General features: G+C 38.9%; 1 protein-coding gene across 1 annotated transcript; it reads right to left on the bottom strand.

Annotated features, from left to right (window-relative positions):
• Positions 1–2,605: 2,605 nt before the first annotated feature.
• Positions 2,606–26,800, bottom strand: LOC121396430 (V-set and immunoglobulin domain-containing protein 2-like). The gene is made up of 7 exons (XM_041571324.1): positions 26,690–26,800; positions 23,957–24,120; positions 21,340–21,547; positions 18,929–19,084; positions 16,980–17,099; positions 5,776–5,923; positions 2,606–3,466 (listed from the first exon to the last, which is right to left on the bottom strand). Exons 1-7 carry the CDS (start codon positions 26,739–26,741, stop codon positions 3,361–3,363), a joined length of 954 nt encoding a protein of 317 aa, XP_041427258.1. The 5' UTR covers positions 26,742–26,800; the 3' UTR covers positions 2,606–3,360.
• Positions 26,801–27,491: the final 691 nt, after the last annotated feature.

Here is a 27,491-nt window from a genome sequence, read left to right as displayed (position 1 = left end):
GATTGCAACTGCACAACGATTTCTTTAATGACGTGTTGTGTTTTCTTGATTCACATTATATTATATGGTTTAAAGCAATTGCATACTTTAACATATGGTTTGTATTAACCTGTGTCCCCTCTATTGGTTTCCTTAAAAAAAAAATTCACTTAGTAACAGTGCTAAAAAAATTATTATGATTATTTTTACACTTAAAGGACATGTAAAGTCTAAAATAAAATAAGGCTAGAAATGCTGTATTTTGTATACTAAATATAAATTGTATTTTAAATTGTATCCGTAATACAGAATAGAGTGCCTAGGGGCTTCCTCTTGTTAAAGCAACAACATTATACAGTATTTGCATTCAAGTCCCTCTTTGGGAACATTCTCAAGGACAGAATAAGTATGCCATGCTCCTTGCAGCAAAATGACCTTATAAGGGTGTTGCTTGAATAAAAAGGCTGAAAAAGGCCAAATCCTGGTGGAATCCCATCCCTAATCTATATATCTATCTATCTGCATAAAAAGGATGCCACACTCTCAAGGCTTATGACATTAATTTATTTAAAAATGACTAACCTTATCAAAATGCAAAAGTGAAGCACTTGGCAGTAAAATATCAGTGCTGATAGGTAAGTGATGTCACAATCAAGGGACATGTCAATATACAACATGTCGATCAAACCATGAAAAAATAAAAATGAACATGAAACAATGTAAAACAAATCAATGGAAAGTGTACTGAATACCCCCACAGTGAAACAGTATCAATATAGAAAAGTAGACGTGTCTAAAAATATACAAATTAACTAAAATATGTGCATTCAGTTGATTCAATGATTCTACACCTTATCATCTGCTATAATCCATCATCATAAAAGTTTAATGCAAACAAATAAACACCCAGTGAAATCATATGACAACCACTGGATGATAGATTGCTGAATAAATATATAGGTACTTACAAGAGATAACAAAGAATTGTGGACAAAGTCATGGGTAGAACATCAAAGGTAAGATTACAGATGGAACTAGGCTGAAGGTATATAACGAGCAGTGTCTGACTGGGTTGCCAGGGGCACATCAAAATACCTTGGACCATGGGCCCATTTTCCAAGCTAATTTTCCTCCACTTCTCAATTAACATTTTTATTTTCTTAGTACTTTTTATTTACATGATACACTATTTTCCATATATGTGGCCCCCTTTGTTTCCATAAAGAATTAGGAAATGAACATATACAAATGCTTAGAAGCAGGAGGATCCACTGAAACCTGGGCCCACTAGGAGTATTCCTGGTATCCTGGTGGGCCAGTCCGACACTGATAGCTAGTAGTTGTGATGTCAAACAATGTACTTGCAAGTTGTGATGTCAGCTTGTACTAGTTTGTAAACAAGTAGCTCTTTTAAACTCTCACAATTTATTTTATATTAATTACAAACTTTAAAAAAAATAATTTAATGATTAACAATCAAACTTCTAAATGTGTTGGATATAAGTGTAGCATATGCTGAAAATATCCGTTTAGAAATAGTCAAATTCAGACAAGACATTTTCCTAAATTGTTGCCATTAATCTGGGAAGATTTTTTTTTTTTTAAAAAAAAAAAAAAATTTAAATAGGATTTTATTTGTATAAGGATATAATATACATAACAAGGAAGAAAATGGCTGGCTCCAATCTAAAATCATTAAATCTCATCCAATTGTCTAAAGCAACAAACTTTAGTTGTGCTTAAAAATGACAGTGACAGAAAAAACAACTACTAGGTAATAGCTCACCGAGTAGGAAAATTGACCTAGGTGTATAAACCCCAGGTCCGACACTTGAATGAACAACCAATTGGACTTTATGGAATATATTATATATGTCAGCAGAGCTTACACTTACTGAGTTGACAAGATGGCCCGGGTGCCGTGCCCCGAACCTGTAGTTTAGGTAATCTGTAATCAAGGAAATCCTATTTCCTAAGGATATAATATTCCTAAGGATAATATTGTGTTTAAAACTCAGGTGCAATGGAAGGGATTGTGCCCGAAAGCCTGTGCTTTGAATTTCTACAAGTAAATGTGATCAAGACAAAATTGCTGAAAAAATTGGTGCGCTTCATCCTTACACGCATCTTTTAGGTATGTTGGACTTGGAAGCAGTCTCGGAATGAATGCACCCTGTACGAGCAAATAAGTAAGTGGTGCGCAGCAAGAGAATATTGTTGTTAACAAGTAGTGTTTGGGCTGATTTATTGAAATTTCTGCAAAAAAAACCAACTAGTCCTGCCCATCTGTTCCACTTCCTGCTGCCTTCCAGGATGTTTATTGGAGCCGGCAGCGCTCAGCACACTGCACTGTAGGATAGCAACCAATCAACAGCTGGGCTGACCTGATAGGGAACTGAACCCTGTGTGAATGCAGGGCTGTGATTGGATATCCCTTTCCTACTGTGCTTCTGTTAGGACATGCCCACCCCTCATTTGAAACATCGACAGTGACCATAGCAGATATACAGGGAGCTCCAATAAAGAGGTCATTTTTAAAGATAATATTCACTTGTTTGTGAAGATTCCCATTCATCCAGGTCATGGCATATCTGTAGAAATAAGTCAAATCAACTTGCTGTGCTTTTCTTGAAGACATTTTACTAGTCATCCAACTGGTTTTTACAAGAAGCCATATATGTAAAAACTGAAAAACCAAGTTTAAATATAGAGGCAGGGGGGTGCGACGTCTATTGTCTGCCACATACAATGCTGTTTTGGCACCTCTATCTGGAAGGTTTAATAACACCTCAAAGCTCCAATCTTGCTAATACAATCAACATCTAACTTCATAACATCCTTGCAGATTATGATAAACAGATTTTGCTTATTGGAGCAACACTCCAGGGTATTTTTTCCAGAAAGATCTTATTTACAAGTCATTCTGAATTGAGAAAGCCAGTTGGCAGGGCCGCTCCGGCCATGAGGCAAGGTGAGAATCCTCAGGCAGCACGGAGCAGGCAGTTACCAAGGACGGCAAAAAGCCGCCTCTGGTAACTTTAAGAGACGAATTTCCGTTTTTTAAAACGGAAATTTGGCTCTTCTAGTGCAGCAAGCGCAATAGCGCTCACTGCACTAGCGATGCGGCCCCTCCTCCATCCGCTCTGACGCGGCATTGGAACGTGAAACGTGCCTGCCAGTTGGATGACTGGCGAAAAGTCTTCAAGAAAAACACAGCAAGTCCAGTTATTTCTACAGGGACTGTATAATATTCACTTTTAGCCCAAAGTGAAACCAGCACCATATATTATTCATTATTGCCTACAAGATTAGGGTTTTTTCATTGTTCCCAATGCCCATACATCTCCTTTAAATGTTTAAATGTCCTTTTTAAGCTTTATATTAAACAACCATGCTGTCATGCCTTCTTGTTGCATTGTTTGACAGGAAGGAATCTGTTTGGCTGGATCTTCTGCCATCATGCATCCCTGGTGACATTGCATCTTCCCTTTGTGTTATTAAAAAAAAAAGAAAGCAGTTGTGTTAACATTAAAAGATTAAATTAGAAAAAAAAACTGTATTTGAGATTTACACATATTAAATCAAATGGCCTTAGAAAGAATAAGGCTACAAATTATATTTACTTGCATACAATTATAAGAGATAATGGATCCCTAGACAGTAAATAGCCATGCCTCCGAGAGTTACATAAATCATCACAGAACCTTTTTCCCCCAATAATGACATCATATACTGTAGCTGTTGTAGTGTAAACTCCTGTGCCTTCTGTGTCCTCTCCTCAGTGAACAAGAAATATTATTAGAGCCCCAAAACTTGGTTCTTTGTTCTACTCTGATCACTAATTAATTGATTAACCACTCAGTCAGGCTCTGTGTTCCCAATTAGTTGCATATAAAAATCAGGACCAGCATAGGGAATGGCACTAGTGTCAGCGGATTGCTAATATTTGTGAAGTTTTTGGAATATTGTAGTTACAGTACCTCCACACAGACTTTGCAGGGGCTGCACCCCTCCTCTGGAATTCTCTCCTGCGGTCTATCTGAATTTCTCCCAAACTTTCTGCTTTCAAATGATCTCTTAAAACATATTTATTTAGAGAAGCCTACCCTTATTCTGTTTAGCTACCAAACGCAATACCTTATGCTACCCCATTCACCTTGCTTATTTCTGATATTGCCCACTCCCACACCTTGAGTCTCAAATCATTCCCTTTTTGATTGTAAGCTCATTTACACAGGGCCTTCAACTTTTCGTTTCAGTTTTGTTTCGCTATGTATGTAATTCTGAATGTTCTTTTGTATAAAAACAATTTGCAGCACTGCAAAATATGTTGGTGCTATAAAAATACATGTTAATAATAATAATAATAATAATAATAATAATTGATTGTGTCTAGAGTGCACTGAGCACATGCAGATCTCAGTACCAAAGTAAGGGAAGACCAAGCTAATAAAGATATTAAGCTATGGTGTCTACGTTCGATGCATGGATAGTAAACTATGTGAATTGTGTTTTGGGGAACCCCCTCTCCATTTCTAGGTTGGACTGTAACAATATAAATAAGGGCCAAGTCATTTCAAGGTGACCTGCATTCTTTTTTTAAACATTTTTATTTATACTTGACATTTCCAACTGAACTGATCCATGGAATGTACAATGGAAACTAAATGGATAGAGTGGAGAGAGAGAGAAATATGAGTAATGGGAAGAGAGAGGAGATTCTAGATGAAGTAGGCAAAAAGCATCAAATTAAATAACATTATATAAAAGTTTTGGCTAGTTTTTTGATCATAGGCCATAGTGTGATCAGCTGTTGAGAGGCCTCATCCAGACAACCCCTACTTAGTTAAGCTAAATTATAAAAAGGTAGGGGCAAGGTTTATCAGATTTCCAGTATGTAAAGTTTGGTGCAGTGGATGACTCCCATAGTAAGTATAAGATAATACAATGTAAGGAATGTTCCAGTGAGCAAAACAATTCTCCAAATCCTTTCTCACACCACGTGATATGCATTGGGGTGCATAAAATGTGATAGGTGGTAGTTCTCAATACTGCTGCTGAGAATTTGCAATTAAAATCAATTGGTATTATGTAGGCAATGGACACCAAAGGTAAAGCAATTGGTATTTATTTGTAATCCTTGAGGTTTATTTTAGAAGTGTAATGCAATCTGCCATGTTTTGTATCCCAAGTACTGTGTTATTTACCAGAATTACAGTATAACTGCTGTCCATGTTAAGTTGGCTTAAATGTTAAATTTGCCTGCAAACCACTCTCATGTTTTGATTGCCAAAGTGCATCATTTCCACTACTCTGTTAGAGTGAGATTCATTAGGTTCAAGTCAATTGCTTATGTAGGTGCAACATGTATAGGGACTTCTATAGGGAACACCTCATCAAAGCAGGTGTTAATTACAGGGCTCCCTTACTTATGTGTTCCCTGTACTTTGTATGTGTGTCTCCTTATATAGCAAAGCTGACGCAACCTAGATGGAGATAAGTAGAAGTATGGAGAATCATGTACTGACAAAAATGGCTGCCAGATGTCTTTGACTCCTATAATCTGATGTTTTAAATTTCAGATGACTAAAGAAAATTTTGTCAATGTCTAACAATCAGAACTTTTGCAGTATCCCTGAAGTATATTCACCAGTGTGCCTCCGCTTCTAATTTAGAAGCCCCGAGTAAGCAGTGAGCAATAAAACTTCTTAATTGTGTTGTCATCAGCTATCCTTTTAAAAATCCTTCCTATTTTACATTGTCACATAACACCCCCTTTTTATGCAGTTAACTTACCTTATTTCATTGCCAGGGTAATCAGGTTTCTGAGACTTCTTCTGTTTTCTTCTGTAACATAATATATAAATGGCTACAGCTACAATCAACAGTATTGCCAACAAAACTCCCACGACAACACCTGCTATTGTTCCGGCATCAGCAGCGTCTGAAAAAGAAATAAGCAGTCATGTTGGTTATTCAGCAGTTGGAAAATAAAAAAAATCTGAGGTCTCCTGTTCATTGCTGGTTCCTAGCTTTCACCAGCTGTTTCCTCTGCAGAACAGCTCAGTGATTGATAATTATGTATTTATTTCAACAGAAACTGCTCTAAGTGACAATGTAGAAGTATAGTAATGAAAATAGGCATCATATCCATTCACTGTTTTAGAGGAAATATATAGTACTGGAATGCCAAGTGTCAGTCCTCTTACATAACATGACCAACTTATAAGTGGTAAATACATTTCTATCATTCCATATCTATCCACCTGTCTGTCTGCCTTTCTCTCTCTCTACAGTATCAATAATTCAAGAAAATGCAGAGGAAGGCATTTTCCTGTTATTAAAATTAATTGCAGCAAGTAATGTCTGACCCCAGACAAAATTGATTCCAGAATGAGTTTTTTTTGTACCTGTTAGTCCTCTTTATTGATTTGCGGGTTGACAAAAATAGGAACCTAACCCTATCTCCCAACCTGAACCTGGTGCCTGGTGAGGCAGCTCTATTTATAGACCCGTTGCCCAACCCACCCATCTCTGATGTCACAAAAGAGGGCAGGAGGGAGGCTTTAAATAGAGGCTGCAGCCGTTGGAAACTAGCAGTGTGAGGTCATGGGCAGGAAGATCGGAATTGTTCAACCCAAGCCTGCCCACGACTTGGCAATTGTTTGCTCAAATTTTTGCTGGCTAGCACATCCCAGTTCTCTTGCATTTTGGTCCTGGGTTTTTGCAAATTGCTTTTTGTACTGTATAATCCTAATCCCTAAACACTAAGGAGAAATTTTGGACAGGGATCTGCTGCACCTTGCACCCTCCAACACTCCCAAACTAAATGTGCGTGAATGACACACACACAAGTTATGGGAAAAAGCAATGAATGCTCTAAACACAGGCAGCAATGCATTCACATCAGAAACTCATTTTGGAGTGCAAAGACCTGTGTCTGCAGTGGTAAGTGTGGTGCAGGGTGCAAAACTGTAATACCATATTTTGCACTTTACACCTTGCCCCACACTTAGGGGGTTATATATCAAAGTCCAATTTTATTTCAACATTTTCTGCTACAAACTCCGATCAAATCCACCTGGGTTTTTTACGCTTATTTATTATTACATTTTCCGTAAAATTTGCTTTGTGAGGAAAAAATCTGATTTTCACTATTCTCTGGATTTTGCATGACACCCAGTGCACATCAAAAAATCATTGGGACTTCTCCCATCGACTTATATGCAACCTCGAATGGTCTGAGATGCCAGATTTTCAAATTCTGACTTTTCCATCCTCGGGGTTTAATAAATTCTGATTCATGATTTTTTAAAAGTCAGATTTTATAACAAAAAAAATCACAAATTTTTCGGGATTTTTGCATTCGGATTTTAGCACATAACCCCCAATGTTCATTAGCAAATTGCTCTATAATTTTGAGCTGTGATTCCAGAATCTCCAGATGTATCTTCTGCCCAGCATCTAATTCTGGAATGCTTCTTCATGAACAGCAAAGCATACATATAGCCTAGGTAAGAAAACACTGTGCTGCTTTATGCATCAATCCTGTCTGTGGTCTGGGCTGTGTTTTTCCTCTGGAAACAGAAAGGGATTTTTTTTCCTGTGTTCCTCTTACACACATTAAACGTCAGTCTTGTCTAGGGATGTAGCGAACGTCGGAAAAAAAGTTCGCGAACATATTCGCGAACTTGCGCAAAAATGCGAGCGGTTCGCGAACGGTTCGCGAACCCCATAGACTTCAATGGGAAGGCGAACTTTAACATCTAGAAAAGACATTTCTGGCCAGAAAAATGATTTTAAAGTTGTTTAAAGGGTGCAACGACCTGGACAGTGGCATGCCAGAGGGGGATCAAGGGCAAAAATGTATCTGAAAAATCTGCCTGTGTGTGCTTGGAAGAGATAGTGTAGGGGGAGAGCTGTAAATGATTTCAGGGACAGATGATAGTAAGTTTGCTGGCTAGTAATCTGCTTGATACTGCTCTGTATTGGAGGGACAGAAGTCTGCAGGGATTTGAGGGACATTTTAGCTTAGGTAGCTTTGCTGGCTAGTAATCTACTGTTCTCTTTAAACAACTGCCATACGTTGACCTTGTAGGCATTGTTTGCCCAGTTTTTTTGGACGCAGCCACTGAAGCACAGTTGCCAGAAAAAATATGCCATATAAATGCTGAAAATAGTCATTTTTCGCCATACGTTGACCTTGTAGACATTGTTTGCCCAGTTTTTTTGGACGCAGCCACTGAAGCACAGTTGCCAGAAAAAATATGCCATATAAATGCTGAAAATAGTAATTTTTCGCCATACGTTGACCTTGTAGACATTGTTTGCCCAGTTTTTTTGGTTGCAGCCACTGAAGCACAGTTGCCAGAAAAAATATGTCACGTAAATGCTGAAAATAGTCATTTTTTGCCATATACGTTGAGTCAACGTATGGCAAAAAGACTATTTTTCAGCATTTATATGGATATTTTTTCTGGCCTCTGTGCTTCAGTGGCTGCGGCAAAAAAATGACTGATGTGCAAACAATGCCTACAGAGGTCAACGTTGCTTGACATTGTTCAGCATTAGTTTGCCCAGTATTTTTTGGCCTCAGCCACTGAAGCACAGAGGCCAGAAAAAATATGCCAATTAAATGCTGAAATAGCATTTTTTTTGGTTGCAGCCACTGAAGCACAGTTGCCAGAAAAATTATGCCATATAAATGCTGAAAATAATTTTTTTGGTTGCAGCCACTGAAGCACAGAGGCCAGAAAAATTATGCCATATAAATGCTGAAAATATATTTTTTGGTTGCAGCCACTGAAGCACAGAGCCAGAAAATTATGCCATATAAATGCGAAAATATATTTTTTTGGTGCAGCCACTGAAGCACAGTGCCAGAAAAATTATGCCATATAAATGCTAGAAAAATAACATTTTTTTGGTGCAGCCACTGAAGCACAGTGCCAGAAAAATTATGCCATATAAATGCAGAAAATATTTTTGCATACGTTTTTTGTAGCATTGTTGCAGCCACTGAAGCACAGAGGCCAGAAAAAATTAAACCAGTAGGGTTTGCACCCTAGTTTGTAACGGTGGCGGAGGGAGGAGGAGGACGCTAAAGGACAGCTGTGTGTGGAGTCATGAGGCTTGAAGAGAAGGACAGCTGCATAGAAGTCAGAACAAGTCTTCCGGCGTGCAGTAACCCTCCGAGATCCACCCCTCATTCATTTTAATAAAGGTCAGGTAATCGACACTTTTGTGACCTAGGCGAGTTCTCTTCTCAGTTACAATCCCTCCTGCTGCACTGAAGGTCCTTTCTGAGAGCACACTTGAGGCTGGGCAAGACAAGAGGTTCATGGCAAATTGTGACAGCTCTGGCCACAGATCAAGCCTGCGCACCCAGTAGTCCAGGGGTTCATCGCTCCTCAGAGTGTCGATATCTGCAGTTAATGCCAGGTAGTCCGCTACCTGCCGGTCGAGGCGTTCTTTGAGGGTGGATCCAGAAGGGTTGTGGCGCTGCCTTGGACAGAAAAACATTTGCATGTCTGACGTTACAGACTGGCCAAAGGGCTTTGTCCTTGCAGGTGTGCTCGTGGCAGGATTACTGGCACCTCTGCCCCTGGAATGTTGATGAGTTCCTGAAGTGACATCACCCTTAAAAGCATTGTACAACATGTTTTGCAGGCTGGTTTGTAAATGCCGCATCTTTTCGGACTTGTGGTATGTTGGTAACATTTCTGACACTTTATGCTTGTACCGAGGGTCTAGTAGCGTTGCGACCCAGTACAGGTCCTTCTCCTTAAGCCTCTTGATACGGGGGTCCTTCAACAGGCATGACAGCATGAAAGACCCCATTCTCACAAGGTTGGATGCAGAGCTATCCATCTCCGCTTCCTCATTATCAAGGACTGCATCATCCACGGTCTCCTCCCCCCAGCCACGTACAAGACCAGGGGTCCCCAAAAGGTCACCACTAGCCCCCTGGGAAGCCTGCTCCTGTTGGTCCTCCTCCTCCTCCTCCACAAAGCCACCTTCCTCCTCTGACTCCACTTCTGGCACCTCTCCCTGCGTTGCAGCAGGTGCCTGGGTTCGTTCTGGTGATTCCGACCAGAAATCGTGCGCTTCCAGCTCCTCGTCACGCTGGTCTACAGCCTCATCTGTCACTCGTCGCACGGCACGCTCCAGGAAGAAAGCGAAGGGTATTAGGTCGCTGATGGTGCCTTCGGTGCGACTGACCATATTTGTCACCTCTTCAAAAGGTCGCATGAGCCTGCAGGCATCGCGCATAAGCACCCAGTAACGGGGGAAAAAAATCCCCAGCTGTGCAGATCCAGTCCTACCACCCAGTTCAAAAAGGTACTCGTTGACGGCCCTTTGTTGTTGCAGCAGACGTTCCAACATAAGGAGCGTTGAATTCCAGCGAGTCTGGCTGTCAGAAATCAAACGCCTGACTGGCATGTTGTAGCGCTGCTGAATGTCAGCAAGGCGTGCCATGGCTGTGTAGGAACGTCTGAAATGGGCCGACACCTTTCTGGACTGGGTGAGAACGTCCTGGAATCCTGGGTACTTGGAGACAAAACGTTGGACTATTAAATTTAACACATGTGCCATGCAGGGCACATGTGTTAAATTGCCTAGTCTCAACGCTGCCAACAGATTGCTTCCATTGTCACACACCACTTTTCCGATCTGCAGTTGGTGTGGGGTCAGCCACCGATCGGCCTGTGACTGCAGAGATGACAGGAGTACAGATCCGGTATGGTTTTTGCTTTCCAGGCACGTCATCCCCAAGACAGCGTGACAACGGCGTACCTGGCACGTCGAATAGCCTAGGGGGAGCTGGGGGTGCACAGGTGTGGAGGAGGAGAAGGAGGACCCAGCAGCAGAGTAAGAAGAAGAAGAAGACGAGGTAGAGAGCGATGGAGGAGTAGAGGTGGTGGCAGAACCGCGTGCAATCCGTGGCGGTGACACCAACTCCACTGTTGTTGTTGAGCTACCCATTCCCTGCTTCCCAGCCATTACCAAGTTCACCCAGTGGGCAGTGTAGGTGACATACCTGCCCTGACCATGCTTGGAGGACCATGCGTCAGTAGTCATATGGACCTTTGGCCCAACACTAAGTGACAGAGATGCGGTAACTTGGCTCTGCACATGTTGGTACAGGTGTGGTATTCCCTTTTTAGAAAAAAAATTGCGGCTGGGTACCTTCCACTGCGGTGTCCCAATTGCTACAAATTTGCGGAAGGCCTCAGAGTCCACCAGCTGGTATGGTAAAAGCTGGCGGGCTAAGAGTGCAGACAAGCCAGCTGTCAGACGCCGGGCAAGGGGGTGACAGTCAGACATTGGCTTCTTACGCTCAAACATGGCCTTCACAGAAACTTGGCTGGTGGCAGATGACTGGGAATGGGAACAGGTGGTCAAGGTGGAAGGCGGAGTGGAGGGTGGTTCAGACGGGTCAAGGAGAGCAGAGGTAGAGCAGTAAGATGCTGGACCAGAAGGAGTGTGGCTTTTAGTTTGCCTGTTGCCTTTGAGGTGTTGCTCCCAAAGTGCTTTGTGCTTGCCGCTCATGTGCCTTCGCATAGAAGTTGTACCTATGTGGCTGTTGGGCTTACCAAGGCTCAGTTTCTGACTGCACTCATTGCAAATTACAATGCTTTTGTCAGAGGCACACACATTAAAAAAATCCCACACTGCTGACTTTTTGGAAGTGTGCGATCTGGCGGTAACAGTAGAAGTTGGCGGAGTTGGCGGTATTGGCGGCAATGGCGGGTGCGTTGGCCGGCTGAACACAGGTGCCGATACATGTTGTTGCCCTACTGATCCCTGCGGGCTGTCCTCCCTGCTTCTTCTAAGTCTTATTCTCCTACTGCCTCTCTGACTCTCCGTCTCTCCATCTGAACTACCCTCCTCTTGCTCTCTTCTACTAGGCACCCACAAAACATCAATCTCCTCATCATCATTCTCCTCAGATGCATCAATTTCTTCTGACACATCACAGAAGGAAGCAGCAGCGGGGACCTCCTCCTCATCACTCATTATGTCCATCTCTATCGTGTTCTCTGCCAGAATTAAATCTGGTGTAAGGTCCTCATCTCCTTCATCTTCTTCTGGCAATAATGGTTGCGCATTACTCAGTTCAAGAAACTCATTGGAAAATAACTCCTCTGACCCCAGTGAAGAAGGGGCACCGGTGGTGGAGGAAGTGTTACGTGGGGTGGCCATAGCAGTGGAGGATGAGGAGGATGTTGTGGTAAAGTTAGAAACGGTAGAGGATGGGGTGTGCTGTGTAAGCCAGTCAACTACCTCTTCAGCATTTTGGGAGTTCAGGGTCATTGGCTTTTTAAAACTGGGCAATTTGCTAGGGCCACAGGATTGCATAGCAGCACGGCCCCTAGCACGGCCTCTGCGTGGCGGCCTGCCTTTGCCTGGCATTATTTTTAAAAAAACAACAACAACAACAAAAACTCAGTTGGTTTTTCTGGAAACGATAATACACACAGCTAGATGGCGGGTTGAAGAAAACACTGTGCAAATAATGCCTACAAAGTCAACGTATACACTACTACAGCGGTGGATACGGATTACGTAAAATATATGAATGCTGCTTGAAAAAAAGTAACTCAAGTGGTTTTTCTAGAGACGATAATATTATCAATATTTAGACAAAATGTGAACAAGGTCACACAGCTCGATGGCGGGTTGAAGAAAACAGTGTGCAAATAATGCCTACAAGGTCAACGTATACACTACTACAGCGGTGGATACGGATTACGTAAAATATATGAATGCTGCTTGAAAAAAAGTAACTCAAGTGGTTTTTCTAGAGACGATAATATTATCAATATTTAGACAAAATGTGAACAAGGTCACACAGCTCGATGGCGGGTTGAAGAAAACAGTGTGCAAATAATGCCTACAAGGTCAACGTATACACTACTACAGCGGTGGATACGGATTACGTAAAATATATGAATGCTGCTTGAAAAAAAGTAACTCAAGTGGTTTTTCTAGAGACGATAATATTATCAATATTTAGACAAAATGTGAACAAGCTCACACAGCTCGATGGCGGGTTGAAGAAAACAGTGTGCAAATAATGCCTACAAGGCCAACGTATACACTACTACAGCGGTGGATACGGATTACGTAAAATATATGAATGCTGCTTGAAAAAAGTGACTCCGGTGTTTTTTCTGGAGACGGTAATATTATGGATATTTAGACAGAATGGGAACAAGGTCACACAGCTCGATGGCGGGTTGAAGAAAACAGTGTGCAAATAATGCCTACAAGGCCAACGTATACACTACTACAGCGGTGGATACGGATTACGTAAAATATATGAATGCTGCTTGAAAAAAGTGACTCCGGTGTTTTTTCTGGAGACGGTAATATTATGGATATTTAGACAGAATGGGAACAAGGTCACACAGCTCGATGGCGGGTTGAAGAAAACAGTGTGCAAATAATGCCTACAAGGCCAACGTATACACTACTACAGCGGTGGATACGGATTACGTAAAATATATGAATGCTGCTTGAAAAAAGTGACTCCGGTGTTTTTTCTGGAGACGGTAATATTATGGATATTTAGACAGAATGGGAACAAGGTCACACAGCTCGATGGCGGGTTGAAGAAAACAGTGTGCAAATAATGCCTACAAGGCCAACGTATACACTACTACAGCGGTGGATACGGATTACGTAAAATATATGAATGCTGCTTGAAAAAAGTGACTCCGGTGTTTTTTCTGGAGACGGTAATATTATGGATATTTAGACAGAATGGGAACAAGGTCACACAGCTCGATGGCGGGTTGAAGAAAACAGTGTGCAAATAATGCCTACAAGGCCAACGTATACACTACTACAGCGGTGGATACGGATTACGTAAAATATATTATGGCTGCTTGAAAAAAGTGACTCCGGTGTTTTTTCTGGAGACGGTAATATTATGGATATTTAGACAGAATGGGAACAAGGTCACACAGCTCGATGGCGGGTTGAAGAAAACAGTGTGCAAATAATGCCTACAAGGCCAACGTATACACTACTACAGCGGTGGATACGGATTACGTAAAATATATGAATGCTGCTTGAAAAAAGTGACTCCGGTGTTTTTTCTGGAGACGGTAATATTATGGATATTTAGACAGAATGGGAACAAGGTCACACAGCTCGATGGCGGGTTGAAGAAAACAGTGTGCAAATAATGCCTACAAGGCCAACGTATACACTACTACAGCGGTGGATACGGATTACGTAAAATATATTATGGCTGCTTGAAAAAAGTGACTCCGGTGTTTTTTCTGGAGACGGTAATATTATGGATATTTAGACAGAATGGGAACAAGGTCACACAGCTCGATGGCGGGTTGAAGAAAACAGTGTGCAAATAATGCCTACAAGGCCAACGTATACACTACTACAGCGGTGGATACGGATTACGTAAAATATATTATGGCTGCTTGAAAAAAGTGACTCCGGTGTTTTTTCTGGAGACGGTAATATTATGGATATTTAGACAGAATGGGAACAAGGTCACACAGCTCGATGGCGGGTTGAAGAAAACAGTGTGCAAATAATGCCTACAGGGCAAATAATGCCTAAAAGGTCAACTTATACACTACTACAGCGGTAGTAAAATAAAAAAAGTAAAATAAAAAAAAAATGAATATTAAAAAAAAAAATTAAAGTTGGTGCTGCTGAACTACTAGGAGCAGCAGATTAGCACACCAGTCCCACTCCCCAACACTGCTAGACTAATAGCACTGGGCTCTTATAGTAGTAGTAGTAGTAGTAGTAGTAAAACAACAAAAAAATAAATAAAAGCAGTCCTTACAAGGACTACTGTTATTGCAGCAGTCAGCAGATGAGATCAGAAGCAGGACAGCTGCCCACTGCAGCTACATACAGAGCACTGCAGTAGAAGGTAGATTACTAGCCAGCAAAGCTACCTAAGCTAAAATGTCCCTCAAACCCCTGCAGACTTCTGTCCCTCCAATAACAGAGCAGTATCAAAACGATTACTAGCCAGCAAACTTTCAACTGTCCCTGAAATCACTAACAGGCAGCAGCTCTCTCCCTACACTATCTCTTCAGCACACACAGGCAGAGTGAAAAAACGCTGCAGGGCTTCGGTTTTTATAGGGAAGGGGAGTGGTCCAGGGGAGAGCTTCCTGATTGGCTGCCATGTACCTGCTGGTCTGGGGTGAGAGGGCAAAAAAAAGCGCCAACAATGGCGAACCCAAAATGGCGAACGTCGCGCGACGTTCGCGAACTTCCGGCGAGCGCGAACACCCGATGTTCGCGCGAACAAGTTCGCCGGCGAACAGTTCGCGACATCTCTAGTCTTGTCTGTATGAAGGCCTTTAACCAATGTACTTGTTAAGGGTAATTTCTAGGCAGGAAACCATAATACATGTTAATTATAACTTGCACTCGACATAAGGCTCTGCAGCCTGCCAAAGACAGGTAGCATACAGTAAGCAATCTGAAGCTGGCTTAGTGCCTCGTAACATATTGAGCACATCATCATAGTTCATTGTTTCATAAATATGTTTCTCTGTGATGTTAAATAATTTCCATAAAACTAAGCTCGTAGCATTCATTTTCTCAGGGCATAATCTTCTGGATCCATTAGATCTGGGATGGATAGTCATCTAAACAGTCTCAGCGCCGTGATGTACACTTTATCACATTTCAGATTCCTTTGCATCTGAGTTAAAAGGATACATGGTTCTGATCAATCAATTTCTGTTCATGTCTTTATCTTCTTTAAAGTGGGCAGGGATAGGATATTAAAATTCAGTATCTAGAGCCTTCATACAATTAATAAATTATTTAAACTTTTCTAGTTTTTTGATACGCTAGTGATACCTGCCGCATTTTTTTGCTTTAAAAATCACTGGCAACTATACCAAGGCTATTATTAGGGTTTGGCTAGGTAAACTAGGTTTAGTGCTTAACATTATTTTCTACTACAGGAATGTGATCCGTTATCCGGAAACCCATTAACCAGAAAGCTCCAAATTATGGAAAGTCTCCCATAGACCTAATTTTATCAAAATAATACAAATTTTAAAGAATGATTTCATTATCTCTGTAATAACAAAACAGTTCCTTGTACTTGTTCCAAAGTAACATATAATTAATCCTTAGTGGAAGAAAAAACAGCCTATTGGGTTTATTTAAAGTTTAAAAGATTTTTTAAGACATTAGGTAGGAAGATCCAAACTATGGAAAGATCCGTTATCCAGAAAACCCCAGGTCCCGAGCATTCTTGATAACAGGTCTCATAGCTGTACCTCATTGTGAGTTAGAACCACGTACTTCTGACCGTTTGTAAGCTGACTTGAGGGCAGACTTGAGCTTGATTCCTATAAGTTTTTGTGGCTCTTAAAGTGGCCAAACTCTATAAAATAAAATAAGCTGCTGATTCGACAGCTTAGATCTGCCCATGTATGGCCACCTTCAGGTTACATCACTATCCACTGCTGAAACTGCATTCAATTAAATTATAGTAGAGTTTCCAGAAAATAACAAACTTAAGCACAATAGTTTTTATAAAATGCTCCTCCAATACTAGATGTCAAACAAACACTGAATATAAAATTCCCTCACCCTAAATTCCATGCTGTCCTCCTGCAAAGTAAAATATAACTATAAATATATGTAAGGGGTCCAGGAACCATTATTATCTGCATGGAATATAGCCCTATGCAATGTGGTTTTATATTTTCTGTATATTACTGAAAATGGCCTTTAGATTTGTGAAAATAGTGTTATTAAAATATAAAAAAATTTAAAATATATAAAAATATAAACAATGTTAGTTACAAATAATGATATTATAGCCATCATCAATCAATAATTCATAATGCCATAAATCAATATACCCAATAATTTTATTTGCTCTTGTCTTGGGTCTTACTCACACATTTATTCATATTTTTCTAGGTATCATTACCATTGACAAAAATAAACAGGTGAATAGTTAGAATGGAAAATATTACTTGTAACAGAGACTGTCACGTCGCATGTTGCTGTCCCCATATCATTTGTTGCCACGCACTGGTAAATTCCGGAATTGGCCTGTGAAATGTTGGTGATAAGGAGGCTTCCACTTATTTCATCTGTTTTAAGAAACAAAATATGTTAAAACTGATATAAATTCATGAAATGTTGGTGATAAGGAGGCTTCCACTTATTTCATCTGTTTTAAGAAACAAAATATGTTAAAACTGATATCAATTCATGAAATCTTGGCACACTTGGAATTTTGGGTTGCTTTTAGTCAGTAGCATAATGCAGAAAGGCCAGATCACCCCAGAAAGAAATATTAGGAATAGTGGCAAGAGCAGCCCTCCTTTCCTCTCAATGTGTAGCTACCCACACACTCCATTTTTTGCATTGGGCAACAAAATATTAGAATGAGGCTTGTAGCATGGTCTGCTTCATGGTAATATTTGAGCAGTGCTGGTTACTCAGTAGAGAAGAAGAGCTTACTACTGCTCAAATAGCAAAAAACATACTACTGAATGGACACAAGTATTAGATTTCATGAATGTATTCTTTTGGTTCTGGCAGTCAGGAGGGTTTTGATAAATAGGGGAAATGTTGAACTACTGGTAATTCTTTAGTATTCCCAAGAGCAATATTTAATAAATCATCCCTATAAAGTTTAACCTGGAGGCAGGACAAGGAGCATTAGTCTGACCCTATTACCTCTGATTTCAAGTCGACTGAGTACTTTAGGGTAGTTACAGTATTACCAGGCTCACTACCACACTCGCCGGCAACTAGGGATGTACCGAATCCACTATTTTGGATTCGGCCGAAGCCCTGAATCCTTCGTGAATACCGAATCCGAATTCTAATCTGCGTATGCAAATTATGGGTGGGAAGGGGAAAACATTTTTTAGTTCCTTGTTTTGTTACAAAAAGTCACGTGATTACCCACCCCTAATTTGCATAGGTAAATTAGGAGTAAATTATGAGTCGGATTCGGCTCGGCCGGGCAGAAGTATTCAGCTGAATCTGAATCCTGCTGAAAAAGGCCAAATTCTGGCCGAATCCCGAACCGAATCCTGGATTCGGTGCATCCCTAGCGGCAACATGTGTTCTTTCCATGAGTCAAGGTTAAGCCAAGGCCCCCCACTTGGTGGCAGATAGTCCCAGGGGAAATTTTAGTGCTGAATTTCAGTTTCTTTTCTACTGGAAGTGCTTTGCTTTTAGTGTAGAGAGCACAATTATTTCTTCTACGCATGAGCTCCCGGACTCACACCTGGTCCAAGCACAGATGAGCAGGAGGAGCACTGGGCCCTGTTAGCTCCAGGTTAGCTTCACAGGGCAAGAGAGAGTCTTTTACTAAACTGAAATAAGCCCAATTTGCCATGTTTTTCTGTTAATAAATGTTCATAATGTTCCTTAATTGAAGACAGTAAAGTACAGGATAGGAATAAATAGTCTGCCAGTGTACATGGATACTGTTTACATTGTTGTGTCATTGGCATGAATATAACCATTTAAATATGTTAGCAATATATAATGTAAGTGGTTTTAAAGGAAATGCATGATAAACTTCCCCGGTCTCTCACAATTATAGTACCTGTACTTGTGTTTTTATCAAAAGCTAGTTTCAAAGTGCAATTTATTTATGCTAAATATATAACACAATACTCTGAAACTTCTACACTTCCTCTATGAGAAATCATTATACCAGTGGGTGTTGACATGTAAAATAATGTGTTTTTCTTCAGAACAGAACATATTGTAAGAATTAAGGCACATTCACATCTGGGCTTTGATGCAGGTGCAGCCAGAGCAATTTTTTTCAGTTTCAAAGAAGTCAGTGATGTGAACAGCTGGCCCAAATGCATCACCATCTCATATGTAAGCAACCGCAAAAGGAGAGTTCTAATTAAATAAACCACTGTCCCAAAATCCAAAAACTCCAACTTACTTTCCATCATGCTAGGAAAGGATGATAACTTGGATCCTGCATAAGTCCATGAATAAACTGGAGCTGGGTAACCTTCAGTGGAACTGCACATCAGTGTTACATCACTTCCAGCTATGGCTTTTCCATTCAACTGGCATGTTGGGGTAGATGGTGGAACTGAAATAAAAAAGCACAGCTTTAATTAATATCATAGAAACTCAATGTACTCCTGTCAATAACAGACATTCTAGCATGCAGTGCCAACAATAACAAACTAAGGGTGGGGATGTAATACAATTTACAAAGAGAACAAATTTATGCACAAATAAGAATAAAAATTTGCATGTTACAATGTATATTCCTATATTAGACTTTTCTTGCACTGCAAATCTTAATTGTGCGATTTTAACACATGCCTGAAGGTGTAAAAACTACAAACTATAAAATTCACAATCGCTATCCTACTGTTTTGTGAGGGGTAAAGAGTTTGCAAAATGTTTGTTACCTTTTCACAAAGGCAAAATTGTTTGAGATTATTTTCTTTCTGTTAGTGACATATTAATTTCCCCCATATGGGAGCAAATTATAAAATTTATCTCAATATTTTCTGTTTGCGGGGAAAAAATCTGGAAAAATTGTCAAAAATCTGATTTTCATGACTTTTTTTGGGATTTTTCACCCGGAAACTCAGAATTTTCCCCAAAAACTCAGAAAACATCGGGTATTGCCAAAAACTCAGCGCACATCAAAAAATCATTGTGACTTCTCCCATTGACTTATATGCAACCTCAACAGGTCCGAGATGCCGGATTTTCAGATTCTGGCTTTTCCATCCTTGAGGTTTAATAAATTCCGAAAAATTTGTGATTTTTTTAAAAGTCAGATTTTACTCATTTTTCATAATTTTTGCATTCTGAGTTTAGTAAATAACCCCCATAGTGAATGTGCAATGGTACACCAATTTATAATCTATAGTCATTTCTGAAAGTTGCCACTTTAGTCATTTTTCTCAGAAAGCTTACTGTTTAATTTTGGGTTTTAGGGTGTATATATAGTGGTGTTAAGGTGTTCTGTGCTATGTAAAATATATATGTTCACATATAAGGCTAGATTCGCATTTGAAGAGAGGAAATTGTGGTAAAAATCTGCTATTATTCTATAAAAAAATTCTAAAAATTAAAATTCTAAAGCCTGGCATGGTTCTATAGAAGTCAAGGGGAGGTGGATTTTCAAAACTTAAGATATATTGTTTTTGGGGGTTTTTTCGAGTTTTTTAAACAGTGGAATTTGTAAAAATAAATGGAGCAATGCAATATTGAAAAATTAGAATTTGAAAATTGATAAAGTGGCCTTTAAGGGGCAGATTTATCAAGGATCAAACTAAAAATTAAAATTTTCAAATTCAAATTTTGAGTTTATTTTAGTGTAATTCGACTAGGGAATAGTCCAAATTAAAGTTAAATAAAAAAATCTAAATTCGAATTTCAAAATTGATCATGTTCTGTACCTTTAAGAATTCAAATTTGACTATTCGCTATCTAAAACCTGCCAAATTGGTGTTTTATCCTAGGGGGGGCCTCCTACAATGAATTTGAAGTCATTTGGTGAACTTTTTTTTTGTAAAAAAACTTGAATCGAATTGGATTCAATGCAAATTCATTTCCAGTTTGCAGGTCGATCCTATTCACCCGAATTTAAAAAAATTCAAGTTTTTTACTAAATTTCGATTGGTCGTTTTTTATTTTATTTTTTTGAATTTTGAGTTTATGCGAGTTTTTAGAAACTCCCATAAACTCGAAATTCCACCCTTGATAAATTACCTGCAACATGATTGATTCAAGAGGATCCTCCTGTGAAAATAACTAGGAGATGATTTACATAGCTCTAATAGCTAATTAGAAAATCCTCTTTCATCTGTATTATGGCGGAAGAGATTAGAGATGAAAAATAGTTAGTTTTAGGTACAGTATGTGAATTCTTTTGACAGGGCATAAACCTTCCCCAAAAGCCTTCCTATCATCTCCAACCAGCTCTCCAAAATTTTTGCCTGTTGATTTTTAACTATAGTTGAAGAAGATATATTGTGCTACCTAGGTGTACGTTTTATGTTTTTATTGCTTCCAGGGATGACTACTTTAACAAATAACAAGCCAGGCTTTAACAATCTTGATTTTCTTACATTAAACTAGCCAGCATGCATTAACCCTCACCAATATAATATAGTATGATGCTAGCCGCAATCTCAAAACATTTGGGCCAAGGAAAACTGCTATGAAAGTTTTGTGCCCCTCTCTCTATGGATTCATCACCAGTGTTGCTAAACTACAACCATATATTTGGATGAGCTACAGTGTTTACATTCCCTTTCGAAATAGAAACTAGATTCCAACCTTCAGGGTGTGTTTTGAATCAGAATGTCATTATAAACTTACCTTGAACTATGAGTTTCACAATTCCTGAGCCAGTGCCTCTGAAATCCGGCGGGTTGTTTACTTGGCACACATAGGAACCACTGTCAGATGATATGATATTATTTAATTGAATTGATGCAATTCCTGTAATTGGTGGAGTCACCGAAGTACTTAGTCTTTCAGACTGCGATCCAGGTTTGTAGGTTTTTCCATTGGAATAGTAATACATCTATAACAGAAATACATGAAATTGGGAAATGCTCTTTACATTTAAAGCATTTTTAACGCTCCATGGATGGAATCTACAGTTTACACAGAATTACCAGCATGCTATTCATTTCAAGTTTATGGGTTCTACTCAACCCTGTTGGGAGAAAACATTGCCTAAATCAGTTTATTGAATGTCTAAATACATTCAGTAGAAGAACTCAATTAATTATAGGATGTATTAAAAACATGGAATCCAGATGTCAGCTGACAAAATAAATATAATGAATCATAAATAAAATATTTTGAGGGGGAAGGTCCAATGAAGATGTAACTTGTAGAGCAAATTTCCCCAAGGCTTCTGGGAACTATACTTAAAAACGAGCAAAACATTTTTTGTTTCCTCTTTAATGTTGTAGCCATATTTTAACTTCTGTAACTTATCTACTTTGCAGGCATATGGTTCTTTTTTTCTGGGAGGTTGCACGGCATTAATTACATTAAAGGGATACTGTCATTGGAAAAAAAAACATTTCAAAATGAATCAGCTAATAGTGCTGCTCCAGCAGAATTCTGCACTGATCTCCATTTCTCAAAAGAGCAAACAGATTTTTTTATATTCAATTTTGAAATCTGACATGGGGCTAGACATATTGTCAATTTCCCAGCTGCCCCAAGTCATGTGACTTGTGCTCTGATTAACTTCAATCACTCTTTACTGCTGTAAAGCAAGTTGGACTGATATCACCACCTCCCTTCCCCCCCCCAGCAGCCAAACAAAAGAACAATGGGAAGGTAACCAGGATAACAGCTCCCTAACACAAGATAACAGCTGCCTGGTAGATCTAAGAACAACACTCAATAGTAAAAACCCATGTCCCACTGAGACTCCTTTAGTTACATTGAGTAGAAAAAACTGCAGCCTGAAAGAAAGCATTTCTCTCCTAAAGTGCAGGCACAAGTCACATGACCAGGGCCAGCTGGGAAATTGACAAAATGTCTAGCCCCATGTCAGATATCAAAATTGAATATAAAAAAATCTGTTTGCTCTTTTGAGAAATGGATTTCAGTGCAGAATTCTGCTGGAGCAGCACTATTCAGTTTTTTCCAATGACAGGATCCCTTTAAATCTGCACAAAAATTCTGAAGGAGGGATGGAATGAAAGAATGAAAGGAGTTTTATATATATATTTGAGCCGGAGAGATGTATGGTTATACAGGTATGGGATCGGTTATCCAGAAACCCGTTATTCAGAAGGCTCCAAATTAGGTTTTTCCCATAGACCCCTCTTTATCCAAATAATTCACATTTTTAAAAATTAAATAATTTTTCTTTATAATAATACAGAAATAAATTGTACTTAATCCTAAATTAGATATAATTAATCCTCATTTGAGACAAAATAAATCTATTGGATTTAATTAATGTTTACATGATTTTACTAGATGTAAGGTATGGAGATCCAATTTATGGAAAGATCCATTATCTGGAAAACCCCAGACCCAAAACATTCTGGATAACAGGTCCAAATACCTGTAATCCCGACATCTCTTTTACAAACACAAAATGTACCAACATTGTAACATTATTTCCCAGAATTCCACCATAATTGTGGGTCCCTGAAAGAAGACCCAAATTATGAATGCAGGCGCAAATGAGCATCTGTGTTGGTAAATCAGGTCCAAAATGAATTTGCATTTTGCTGGGGCCAATATTAATGGAAATTGTTTATTTACTGGAGTGGCAGTTCATTTCATACGATTTGTTGTGTAGGTACAAGCGAGTGTATATAGAACCTTTCTGAATAACAATTTCAGCTATGTTGTACTTGTGCTTGTGTTTGGCAAATTATACCACTTTTCTTAAAGAAAAATTATACCCCCAAAATGAATACTTAAGCAACAGATAGTTTATATCATATTAAGTGGCATATTAAAGAATCTTACCAAACTGGAATATATATTTAAGTAAATATTACCCTTTTACATCTCTTGCCTTGAACCCTAATTTCATGATGGTCTCTGTGCTGCCTCAGAGATCACCTGACCAGAAATACTACAGCTCTAACGGTAACAGGAAGAAGTGTGGAAGCAAAAGACACAACTCTGTCTGTTAATTGGCTCATGTGACCTAAGAAGTATAGTTAGTTTGGTTTGTTTGTGTGCACAGTGAATCGTGCGATCCCAGGGGGATGGCCCTTATTTTTTAAAATGGGAATTTTCTAATTATGATTACCCAATGGCACATACTACTAGAAAAGTATATTATTATGAAAATGGGTTGTTTGCATGAAGCAGGGTTTTACATATTGGCTGTTTTATGCAATAACTTTTTATAGAGACCTACATTGTTTGGGGGTATAGTTTTCCTCTAATTACAACTGAATTAACAGCCCAATGTAAATGGTGGAAAAAAATGATAAACCCTTACCTGTTGTCCATCTGATGGTGCTGTGTTGCCAGGGGCAAACCACCATTCAAGAACAAACTGAGAAGCAGGAGTGGAACTGTATATACAGGGTAAGAGTACATTTGAACCAGTTTTTCCCACCACAGTGCTTTCTGGTATAGTGACATCCACTGTAATAACAACATCTGAAAACACAAAGAATTCAATATCTATTCAGATATTTACTGACATTCTGAAAAAAACAGTTTCTGAATTTCAACCTATTCGCTATGTTTGACTGTGAAATTTTTGGTTTTCACTATTTACTTTTTACAGTTCTTTCCTATGCAAAACTGTATTGTTTCCTAATGGAACAAACAAGAAGCGAATTTTAAATGGAATAGTTTTGTAAAATGTAGGTGGACACTGTTAGGAGTGAAAACCCTGAGGAAGGATTTGAAAAAAAATAATTTGTTAAATTGCACAAAAAAAGTAAAATATTTTGTCTCACATTTGAGTATTCATAAATTGAAATTATATTCACATTAAAGGAGAAGGAAAGCTACGGAGGCATTTTATTGCCAATAGATTAGCTGCAATAGTGCAAGCTAGAATGCTATATTTATTCTGTAGAATGTTTTACCATACCTGAGTAAAAAGCTCTAAAAACTCTCTGTTTGTTTAGGATAGGAGCTGCAGTATTAACATGGTGTGACATCACTTCCTGCTTGAGTCTCTCCCTGCTCTGCGCTCAGATTACAGTTGAAAAGGGAGGGGGGTGGGGAAGAGGAGCAAACTGAGCATGCTCTTGCCCAGGGCAATGAGGTTTAAGATGAAGGCAGGAAATTTGATACAGAAGCCCATGAGTACACAATAGAAGGAAAGAAATGCAGTGTTTCTTTTGACAGGGGACTCAGAGCAGCACTACTTTGGGGGTTTACTGGTATATTTAGATGGACCTTTCTGATAAGGCTTACTTAGTTTTAACCTTTCCTTCTCCTTTAAGTAAAAATCCTTTTGGCTCTTAGTAGATATGCTACCAATTCCAATTCATATATTTACAATTTTCATATACATTTCATTTCACTTTTAATATTTTAGATGTAAAAGAATTCATATTTATATATATTTGCATATTTATTTCTAACCGGTGCTTAGCCACATGATAAAATATAATGACTATATACAAATAATATACCTCTACTGTAAAATTAGAGGATTTTAATCATCAAGGATTTCCTTTAACCTGTATAAATTAGTTTGCCATGTGACCTTCAGTGCTTTTGTGCTAATAGAAATCCACGTTGAACCTCTAATATGCTTATTATAGTTTACAAAAGGGTTTCATTGGTCCCTATAAAAAATATGTTCCGGTTTGCTTGGCAATAGGATTAACAAATTTTCCAGACAGTTATGGACCATGGAATCAGTTGTTTTGGGAACATCAGGAAAAAAGTTGGTGTAAAATCCAGGAAAGCATGATGTAAAATTAGGGAAAAGCACCCATTGAAATACAATGTAAATTGGTGGGACCACAAAACATTGTATTCATATCGAGGCCTACATGATGTCACTGTCATGCCAATAAGGGCATTTATATTATTTTTGACTTAAGCAAATAAAAGTGGACTTACAACTCTGAAATACTATAAAATATTATGGAGAATTATGCATGCTAGGAGCCATAGTCCAGTAACATTAGATATGGATAATGTTTGTTGAACACCGTTCAACAATTCTTGGCACAAAGAATTAACTGCTTTGTGTACTGTCACATAGCTTTTCTCATTTGATCACTAATGGAGACAATAATGGAGACAATAATGCATTTGTTTCTAGAACAGAGCTTTTTTTCCCTACCAATGTTTTGGCTTTCTACTTTGGAGAGCCAGGAGGAAAAATGGAAGAGTTATATGGACTATAACTAGTCCAGATTAAACTAGTAAAGATTAAAAAATGAGAGAATTTATGTATTTATTGTGTATTTCATTGTGTCATGTGTGTTCATCAGTGTTTGCTGCTTTATTTAGAGTTCTATCAACAGTTTTCCACACCATAAGTGAGCCTATATATGTGCAAAGACTTTCCATCTGTGGAATATGAAAATCTCTTGAGCAATATGTCTGATGTTTCTTATTTTTTACCCAAAATGTCACAGAGAATTATTTCTGTAGATCTTTCCATATACGCAGAGATAAATATGTCTAATGAAAAACAATTTCTATACTTAACATCAGAAGGTTTAACCTTTCCCTCCTGTCCAGTTAGTTTATTTTAAGGCCGTGAATGACACTATTTAAAACGTATTAGACCTGGGCACGTATGTCACTTTTGTACTTTCGTTTAGGAGGAATCTACAGTCATCATCTATGAATAATTCCAACTACATCAAAACAAATTCTCTATCTATAAGAGAAAGTCAAGCCCCAAAATATGTATTTCATTAATTTAAAATCAGTGCTGTCATTTTTACATTTTACTTATATAATATTTAGCAAATGATTTTTGATTTTTTACATAAAGCTAATACACCCCCTTCACACTCAAACATACATTTTCATTTACACATTTCACACACACCCACGCAGCTACCCTCAGATTTTAGTATTAGTATGACATTTACTTTAAAAGGCAATAAAAATGTTTGCACCTTTGTGGCAGTCTGAAATACCCAACTAGATACTCACAGTGGAACTATATGAAAGTTTTCTTCACTAATAAACAAATACTTTAATAGTCTTATAAGAATAATTATTATGAGTTAATATCTCTTACCTTTGAAGAAAATGAGACCAACTGAAAAAAATAGCAGGTGTTTTTGTAACATGTTCGGAATTGTGTGCCTTTGTTTTCTCTGTGAAACCTGTACGTATGTTAGCTGTCTTAATCTTACTATAAGTGCTGCGCAATGAACAAACAGCTTTGTCAAAAGCACTGAGTCACTGATACCTTTTCCCTGTTTCAGTGAAAGCTGTTACCTATTACAGCTCAAGAGGAAAAGAACAATGGCATGCAAAATACAGATTATACATCTAGATACATCTTGTGCTAATTATAAAAATATTTTGTATGCGTTATGGTAAAGTGTTCTTAGGCTCAACAAAAACAGAAGTATTTATTGCTTACCAATGTGTGTGTGAGTGACCACAGAAATCTGTAAAAAGGAGTGTTTGGCTTTTGATTTACCCCCAGTGATTGAGATATGCTCCAGGAAAGGTTTTTCTGTTTAAAGATGGTAGAAGCCAGACGCTCCATTCCCCAAATCCAGTACGGGTATTGGAGCTCACCTTCCACAGGAAGCTGTCCTGTGGTAACAATATTTATGGGTACTTGGAGTATTAGGGAGTGTCTCTCAGCAGGGCACAGCAGGTAGTATACCTGGCTGTGTTGGGAACACCCAGAGGAGCTGGGGTGCTGCCTGCTTCTGCACAAAGTAGGAGTTGACCAGGACCATGAGCTGGTCAAGGTTCTGGATTGAGAGTCTGGGTAAGACTATGAGCACAGCCAGGAGGCTGAACTAACAGGAAAGAGTACAGAGTGAGCCCAAAGCTTTGTTTTGTTTTGCTGGTAGTCCACA

The sequence above is a fragment of the Xenopus laevis genome, chromosome 7S, assembly GCF_017654675.1.
Source record: "Xenopus laevis strain J_2021 chromosome 7S, Xenopus_laevis_v10.1, whole genome shotgun sequence".
Classification (NCBI taxonomy): Eukaryota; Metazoa; Chordata; class Amphibia; order Anura; family Pipidae; genus Xenopus; species Xenopus laevis.
Note: the sequence above shows the minus strand (reverse complement) of the source record. Positions and strands in the feature narration are given on the sequence as shown.